At 26.2% G+C, this 9,214-nt stretch overlaps 1 protein-coding gene across 2 annotated transcripts; it reads left to right on the top strand.

Moving 5' to 3' along the window:
* The first annotated feature begins 585 nt into the window (after window positions 1-585).
* Window positions 586-8,751, top strand: LOC113554173 (BUB3-interacting and GLEBS motif-containing protein ZNF207). 2 transcript variants are annotated; one of them, XM_026957898.1, is made up of 11 exons: window positions 586-626; window positions 1,695-1,821; window positions 2,092-2,227; window positions 2,385-2,532; window positions 6,293-6,392; window positions 6,452-6,543; window positions 6,688-6,775; window positions 6,843-7,172; window positions 7,714-7,939; window positions 8,032-8,142; window positions 8,463-8,751. In XM_026957898.1, exons 1-10 carry the CDS (start codon window positions 586-588, stop codon window positions 8,136-8,138), a joined length of 1,395 nt encoding a protein of 464 aa, XP_026813699.1. In that variant the 3' UTR covers window positions 8,139-8,142; window positions 8,463-8,751. The 2 variants fall into 2 exon arrangements, with proteins under 2 accessions (XP_026813699.1, XP_026813698.1); XM_026957897.1 differs by lacking the exon at window positions 8,463-8,751 and having other exon boundaries at window positions 8,032-8,312.
* The last annotated feature ends 463 nt before the right edge of the window (window positions 8,752-9,214 follow it).

The raw sequence follows: 9,214 nt of genomic DNA, 5'->3' as shown, positions 1-9,214 counted from the left end.
CGAGGGGTCTTCGTGTGCGAGCGTTGCGTATAAAGTGCGTGTATGTGACGGAGTTTTGATTTCGATTTTTTTTTCATTTCGTCATATTGACGCTATTCCGTCTACAACTACTACCACTACTAACTACTGCTAATACTACTACCACTACTACTACTGCTACAGACTACAGTACTACTACAAGTACAAGTACTACACGAGTAACGAGTACACTACGACTGTCCTGTTCCGTCCGTCACTCCGTCATGATAAAATAAAATAAAGTCGCTTAACGAACGTCCCTTGGACAGTGTATTATTATTATCTTTTTCTCGACGCGTTTCCTACGCCGTTCCGTCTCGTAAACAAAATCCTTCGGGCGATTGAACCATTGGAGTGGCGCAAGTTCCTAGTTCGTTTAAGTTGGCATTGCATTCAATATTATTACAATTAATAATAACGAGGACGACGTTTAATTTCAAGTCTGTCCATCGCCGTTTTTGCAATTCCCGCGCGATGACGAGTACGTGTTGTTGAAATAGCGTACGACTTTCGTAGTACACTGCCTGTGCCGCCTAGCAGCTGTCGTCCGAACACACGAACTAAAATATGGGTCGCAAAAAGAAGAAGCAGTCCAAGCCTTGGTGCTGGTATCCTTTTCATTGATATTGCTGTGATTATTTTTATTTTTATTCTATAGGACTAACTATTTGTGAACATCCGTCCTACACTTAATCAAAACAACCTATTTTGTGTTTTATTATAATTACATACATTTTTCTCTATTCCATGTATACATCTACATTTTTTGGGTCTTGGTTTTATTGTAATTATTATTGATTTATCCCTCTTGTAGTTTACAACACATTTGTATGGTTTCTCTCTTAATTGATTGTAATGTCTGAAATATCTCATACTAAACATTAATGAATATACTGTTTAAGTAGATTTGATAGCTGTGTCTTGTGAATATTGCCAAAAGTGTTTGTTTTTGCTAATGTACCATCACCTTGGAAAAAATGAAATGTATGTGTTAGTATTTCACTGAATAAAATAAAATTGATGCAATTAATTAGCACGTATATACAATTGAACAACTATCATTTTTTCTAACAAAAAGTTTATATTATATCACTGACATAACTACTATTATTTAAATTAGTATTATTTTATAATTATTTGTATTAATAACAATAAGTAATGTTATGATTAAAACAAACATTTTTTCATTCTCAAATTATGTATTTACCATAAAATAGTTGAGTTAGCTAATAGTTAATATGTATTTATAGTATGTATTCTAATTTTTAAATAATTTTGCTTAAATAAAAAAAAATAACAGTTTTACGTAACAGCCCTGGGTTAAAAAATCAAGTATATATATTTAATACCAGAGTTGTACACAATTTTAAAGGTTTTAGGTTAAATTACTTAAGATACATTTTGAACAAAATTAATATATTGCATTATATTTTTGTTATTTATGTTCTAAATGTTTCTGTTGTATGACATACCTGATAACTTACAATGGTAATAGAATATATTCCTAAAAGCCTACTGCTGTCAAAAAGTTAATCAGAATAAATACCTAAGTGACTTCTACACTACTTTAAGAATGATATTTTATATTATTGATTCGTGTAGAGTTATGTATATTACTAATGATTGAATTGAATTAAATAATTATATTATTTTATTATCCTTAATTAAATAATAAGGTATTGTAATCGAGAATTTGATGATGAAAAAATTTTAATTCAGCATCAAAAAGCAAAACATTTTAAGTGTCATATATGCCATAAAAAACTATACACTGGTCCTGGTTTATCAATTCATTGTATGCAGGTTAGTGAATTATTAATGAATTATGATTTTACAATATTAAATTTCTATTATACCTGTATAATAGAAATTTAGTTATTTTATAACTTGACTTCCATTCTAAAAAAATTTAGTTTTTTATTATAATTTGGATGGATATATTTCTGAAATTCCCAACTTATAATTAAATTATAATAATAAATTTAATAATAATTCATTAAATATTTATTTTAAATTTTTTTTATATCTACTTAATCTTAGTGCAACAATAAATTATTTAATTGTATCTTACAGGTGCACAAAGAAACAATCGACAAAGTGCCCAATGCACTTTCACATCGTTCAAATATTGAAATAGAAATTTATGGAATGGAAGGAATTCCAGAGGAAGATATGAAAGAACACGAGCGACAAAAATCCGGTGGCAAAGGTAATATATCACATTGTAATAGCTATACCAATTTTTTGATAAACTAATTAATATTTTTGGTAGTTTTATCTACTATTTTAATTTGTCATTTATTTTTATTTACTTAATAATAATTAAAAAAACAATTTTATCATATTTAAATTTTTTATTATTATAGGTACTCGATCAGATAGTGATGATGACACTGGTCCACCTATAAAGAAAAAGCCTGAGTATTCAAATCCAGCTGGTCCTTCCATGATGCCACCTTATAATCCTATGATGAATCATATGCAAGCTATGGGCTCTCCTTATATGGGACCTGGGTAATTAAATAATCATTATTATTGGTGTAGTCAAAAATAAACATTGGTATACAGATAATATTGATATTCTAAAGTGTGTTTAAGAAAGAAAATAAAACTATACATTGGCAGGTATATGATTATTTTATCTTTTAAAATATTGTAAATATTTTTTTAATACATTTTACAGGATTATTTTAATATTTGTAAAGTATAAATTCAAAAAAAAAATATAAAATAAATTTATAAAACATTTGGATTTTTAACCCTTTTATCTGTGCATGAGCAGTAAAATAAACATTTTTGAATTGCTCCTTCCCCTGTCCCTTTTTAGTTAATGTTTACATTTTAAAAGTTAACTGATGGAGGGTCTACACTCTACATTTTTACAGAAACTGTAGATGCTATAATAATACAACTAAATAAGAATTTTACACTTTAGAGATTAAACAATTTAATAACTAGGGCTCGGATTTATAATGTATTTATGTTAGCAAAATATGTATTTTACTAATATGATTTATTTATTAATATTTAATTATACAATATATCTATATGAGTTTCTAATGAAACAATTTATATTTTAAATAGTAAAATTATTTTTAAAAAAAGGTGTTGCAAATTATAAAATATAAATAAAAAAACTAAACAATTTAAAATTATCTTGATTACAATTTATGATAACAGCCATTTTTAAATTTTTAAATTCAAAATATCTTCGATTTTGTCGTAAAATTGCCTTATACCAACTAAGATATTATAATTTTATATCAGAATCTCATAAAAATAGCATTTGTAATTTATTTCATTTTTAATCATTCGCATTATTTATTTTTATTTTTTCATAGCATACAATTTAATAAAGTTCCATATGATTTCTTATAATTTATACTTTCTATCGGTAAGTGGACATTTCCCCCTCGGCTATTTTTGGCATAGTAGGACATTTTCCCTCCGTAAATTTTTTAATGCAGACATTTCTCCCACATATTTTTATTTAAAATACCTGTATAATTAGTATATTAATATAATAACAAATAATATTTTACTTTTTCTAAATGTGTAATAAATTTAATTATTTTTAAATTTTTACATTATTAATTAATTTGAAATACATTATAACAGTAGTAGTACCTAATAATAATACAAATTAAAATAATATATAAATTATAAATAATAAATAAAATAACTAGAAATTATGACATAGATATGGAACATTTTGTAAAAGCTCTTAATGTCCGATTCTTTACATATCCCCAAACACATATTTTTAAGCCTTTTTTTGTATACCTATTCAACCATACCAGTTTGGATATTTAACAGTTTAATAAATGCTACTGAATTTGATCTCAAAGTTTTTCAATAAACATCCAAATATTTATACTTATATTAAATACATTTTGAATATGGAATGCAAAATATTGAAATAATTATTATAATACATGTTTTAAATAGTTTTTTAATATGGGAGGGGGAAAATGTTCACCATTCTTTTCAATCAAGGATTTGCATCTGAATTCTCATAATACCATTAGAGTACTTGATACCCAAAATCAACTAAATTCAAAATATTTTAAAAACTGAAATTAAAAGCCAACATCAGTATTATAAAGTAGACAAGCGGGTATCTCTCTGCTGTACCTTAGGTGTCAAATAGGTCATTATTATGGATATGTTAAATTTGAATTCAATGATATATCGTATACGAAAAATTATTCCGAGTGGAAATGGTCGTCAGCCTATATCACTTAAGTATATTTTATAATATAACCATTAAAGTCATTTAATTTTATTTTAATGTTGCGATATGTTGATAATAACTGTCCAAAAATATTTCATTCTTAGTTTTTAATTAATATAATATTGTGTATTTATATCAGTAACATATTTATTGGAGGAAAAAGTTCCTATTAACAATTCCTATCTCAAAAAAAAAAAAAAAAATATGAAGATTTCAAATTTTAAACATGTTAATATTTAATAAATTAATAATTTATATTTATTTTGAAAATTATAATGAAACATTTCACTATTGTGACACCCCTACTCCCCTAAAAAAAAAAAAAAATGTTAATCTGTCATTGATTTATATTTTATTATATCAACTTCTATATCTTAAAAATTAAAAGCACCTTTCTGTAAATAATGTAAGACAATAAAGAAAGGTTCATTTTTATAAATGAAGAATATCTTAAAATAAATCAAAAATGTCATTATGGAAAGTAAAATTTATAATAATATAATATATGTAAGAGTTTTAAGTCCCCTAAAATAATACCAATTTACAATAAAATAATGGACATAGTTATTCACTGTGAAAATATGTAATTTTGTTCTTATTTAAACTTCTTTAAATTTCTTTAAAAAATAATAGTGTGGAAAATAATTTCCATGGTTTTGATGAACTTCAAATCCATACAATAAAAATTGTATACATATAATAATAACTGATGTGGGATCTTGTATTTAATTTTTAAAACTGTTGACCCATTGAATATTTTTTTATTGACATTAAATTGAAAAAATTTCTGATGTTTATAAAAAATATGTGGTAAAATATTTAGAAAATTATGCTACATTTTCATGTATAGAATATCATAAATAAATTATTGTTTATATTTATTGTTATTTTGTACAAAATTTAACATAGGAATACAACTGAAAAACATTTTTTTAATTATTTTAAAATATAGTATTAAAAACCATAAAATTATCAAATTTGTCCAACAATTTTAATATAGTACCGCAAGTTTTATCCAATTTAAATTATGTAATTTTATATAATTGATGACTCATAAATAAGAGTACTATTTATAATTTACTTAAATTTTAAAATGTAAATTACGTTTTTGGTGGATAAAATGTTGATGTTATACCAAGGAAATAGTTATTTATTGTTAGATTTTCATTTAGCATGGTAGATTACCGAAACTGGAGAACGGATTTTGTTATTTGTGATCTTTTTAGATTCACATTGGCTAGGAGAAATGCTGTGATGATTTTCAGAACTTTATTTTCAATCGTTAATTCACTATAAAGCTATAAAGCTGAAAAACATTAACAATAAAATGTATTTTAATTTTTTTTTTTTGAAGCTCTGTAGTAAATTAACTATAAAAGATACAGTTCTAAAAATCTTCACTGCACTTTTTCTAGCCAATGTGAATCTAACAAGACCCCAAACAACAAAATCCGCTCTCCGGTTTCAGAGATCTATCTCACTAAATGAAAATGAAAATAAAATACATTATACATACATATTGCATACAATTAAATATTACTAAATTTCTAAAAATTGAAAATCAAGAAAGTTTACATACTGATCTTTGACTTGGCAAGCGTTTTTTTTTTATGAAATCATTTTTTCTTAAAAAATATATTCGAAATAATTTCACAGCTCCCTAATTTTAAGTTTGTAGCACCTGGGAACTTCTAGTTTATTCTAATATATGATACAGGAAGTTTCTCAAGGATCCCATTTAGTACTAAATTTCTTATTTATTTATTTATTACTTTTCAATATTACGCTACACTAATGTTTACTGATAACATTAACATTTTCCTTATAATTAAATTTTGAATCAATGTAGATTTGTAAACTTACTTAATATTTATTTCTTATTTAATTTAAATATTTTTATAATGACCTCTACCAGTAAAAAAAAAAAAATAATTATAACTATTTATTAGTAAATTATTTAAAGCTGAGGAATAAATTTAAAATGTTATTCCACCACTACTGTTTATAATATTTTAATTTACGTTTTATTATTTTTATTAGAATGCCAATGATGGGGCCTTCTGTTTCTGTAGGTCCTATGCCACCTGGTCAGCCAGTAGGAATGGCAAATAAGCCATTATTTCCTAGTGCTGCAGCAATTGTAAGTTTAAAATTTTTTAATACTTATTTTTAATGTAATTGCACTTATATATATTTTAGGCTAGCAACTCTGATGTTCGTTCAAATAGCTCAATGCTTGCTGGTGGTCCTGTTGGTGGCCTAAATAAGTCTGCATTTCCTGCATACTCTGGGTAAAATATATATTATTTTTTGTCAGGGTAATAAATATTTCATAACCCTATTACAATTTAGCCAATCATTTCATAACTCCCATATCTTAAGTATAAATGTCAACTATTTTACATAATTATTATTTTTCTGTTTTTAAATCCTAGGAATGATAATGATTCAAAATCTAAAGCACTTATTAGTTCTACTGGAACATCGAGTAAAATAATTCATCCATCAGAAGATATTTCTTTAGTAAGTTTAATATCAATATAAATTTATTATACATTTAAAACTTAAAATATTTTAAATGTTATTTTAGGAAGAACATAAAGCTCGTTTTCCTAAATATGCTATTCATATGGAAAATCCATTATCTACAAACGTTACTGAGCAACATCAGCTTGGTGCACCACTAATGTCACCTCACGGCCAAGTGTCTCCTCAAACTCAACAATTTCAACAACAACAACAACAACAACAACAACATCAGCAGCAGCAGCAACAACAGCAATTGCAACAGCAGCAGCAACAGCAACAGCACCTTCATCAGCAGCAGCAGCAGCAGCAACAGCAACAACAGCAGCAGCAGCAGCAACAGCACCACCACCATCACCAACATCAACAACACCAACAAGCAATTCAAAATGAGGTAAGGTAGAGAATATTTAAGCATATGGTTCCAGCTTCTAATTCTTAATAGAGGTTATCCACCTCTTAATCATTCAAGGTCCATTAAATGTCCTGTTGATCACTGAGACTGCTTAAAATCATAAAGTATATTTAATTGAGTGGACTGACTTTGTAAGTACATAAAATGTGAATATTAGGACAGGGTATTTTAGGTGAATTTAGGACTGTTTTATTTCTTTAGTTTATCACTTGTTTTATTATTGTTATGCAAATTTTCTTCAATCGTGGTTAGATTGTAACAAAAAATACATAAGTTATAAGATACAAAAGTTTATCAGAGGTTGGGTGAATCAAAAGTGAGTAAATTTTCAGGTATTTTTGGTTAATTTGCATCTGCTCGTGAACATGTATTTTGCTTTATACTTATATATAATTATTATTATTACTATTATTATTATTACTATTATTATTATTTATAACATTTAGGATAATTTTTGTATTAATTAATGTGTTAATTTCAAACATATTTAGGTAATCTTAATTTATTTTAATGATTTTAGATGGAACGACAAGTAGCTGCTATGGCAGCAGTTATGCAACAACAACAGCAGCAGCAGCAGCAACAACAGCGATTTGCTGCACCAGTTATTTCAATGCCTAATATGATGCCCCAGCCTCCTACTGTTTTTATGGCTCAGCAAATGCCAACTCTTTTACGACCATCTTTAGGTGGTTTACCGCCTCATGCTATGAGCATGCTAAGACCTCAAATGCCTATTCATCCAGGTATTTATTACAAAAAATACTGTTATTAATATTTATGTAAATACTGTTTTTATGCATTAATTTTAATAATTCAACAATGAATTATGTATTAGGTTTAATGGTTAATCCACCAATGGTCAATCCTTATGCTCCCGGTGGACCAATGGGCTTCCCAGGCGCTCAAATGTTAGCACCTATGATGCACCCTCGCTTCAGATGATCAGGTTTGTTGGGGGGCGTATTACTCGTGTACAACAACACACCCCCGTCACTTTTGTAAGTTGTTAATTTTTTTTTTTATTTCCAATTTAAAACAAATTGTTAATTTTATTGAAAAAAAGAGAAAAAATTAAACTTTATTTCCTAATTGAGTTTAGGATTATTTAAGATTAAATGTTAGTGATTTTCTTTTTTCTTTTTATATGAAGAATATTTTAAAACTTCTATCTACGAACTTAATTTATTTACAGAAGTTAGTTATTACCCCCATTCATTAAACTAAGTAAAATATAACAAATTTCTATTCATACAGTTTTGTTTACAGAAAAATGAAAAATTTTGAATAATAACTGAAACGCAGTTTCAGTGAAAAATCAGTAAGTCCTTTTATATTTTAAATGTCCTTTACCCCTCGTTTTTCATTCTTTGGATTTTTTTTTCTTGATTTATTTGTATATTCCCAAAAATAGTTTGTAACTAAATGTCACACGTACATTTTTTTGTAGAACGTGTGTGGTAGTATTTATTAGTGTGACGTGGATTTCGTACAAACTTTTTACGCTCAGCATAAAATGCACAGCAAATTTGTTTATATACAAAAAAAAAAAAAAAAATGTTGTTGAATGTGTTTTAATTATTTATATAGTGTTATGTTGTGAGAATGAGTAAGTACTAATCACTCACGTATAAGATATAGTAAAACTTCATTGTTCATCTCTAAAAAGCGTGTTTTTAGGTTTAGATATATAACGTGCCTACTGATTTCTCAGATGACGCGGCTCAGAATTCTATTATCTTTGGTATGTCATTTTGCATTTTTAAATAAATTTAAGGCCTAATGTTTAGGGTTTTAATTACTAACATATTAGATTTAAAAATATAATTGTAAAAATGAAAACAAGAAAACACACTTTTATTATTCTAAATCATTAACAAATTTATTATCATTACATTATTATAATTTATTATATATTAAGTACGTGTGTATGATGTAATTCAAGGTAAGAAATATTTGTTTTATAATACTAAATTTTTGAAAATGCACTGTAATCAAATTTTCTTAAAAAAAATTTGATT

The sequence above is a fragment of the Rhopalosiphum maidis genome, chromosome 2, assembly GCF_003676215.2.
Source record: "Rhopalosiphum maidis isolate BTI-1 chromosome 2, ASM367621v3, whole genome shotgun sequence".
In the NCBI taxonomy this organism is placed as follows: Eukaryota; Metazoa; Arthropoda; class Insecta; order Hemiptera; family Aphididae; genus Rhopalosiphum; species Rhopalosiphum maidis.
The sequence above is the reverse complement of the archived record's forward strand: the minus strand, read 5'-3'. Positions and strand labels throughout refer to the sequence as shown.

What these genes read in the sequence shown, in the direction of transcription:
- LOC113554173 (XM_026957898.1), top strand. Translation starts at nt 586, where the DNA reads ATGGGTCGCAAAAAGAAGAAGCAGTCCAAGCCTTGGTGCTG. An exon ending in GCATTTCCTGCATACTCTGG is followed by an intron (nt 6,544 to 6,687) that starts GTAAAATATATA and finishes TTTAAATCCTAG; the next exon opens with GAATGATAATGATTCAAAAT. An exon ending in TCAAATGCCTATTCATCCAG is followed by an intron (nt 7,940 to 8,031) that starts GTATTTATTACA and finishes ATTATGTATTAG; the next exon opens with GTTTAATGGTTAATCCACCA.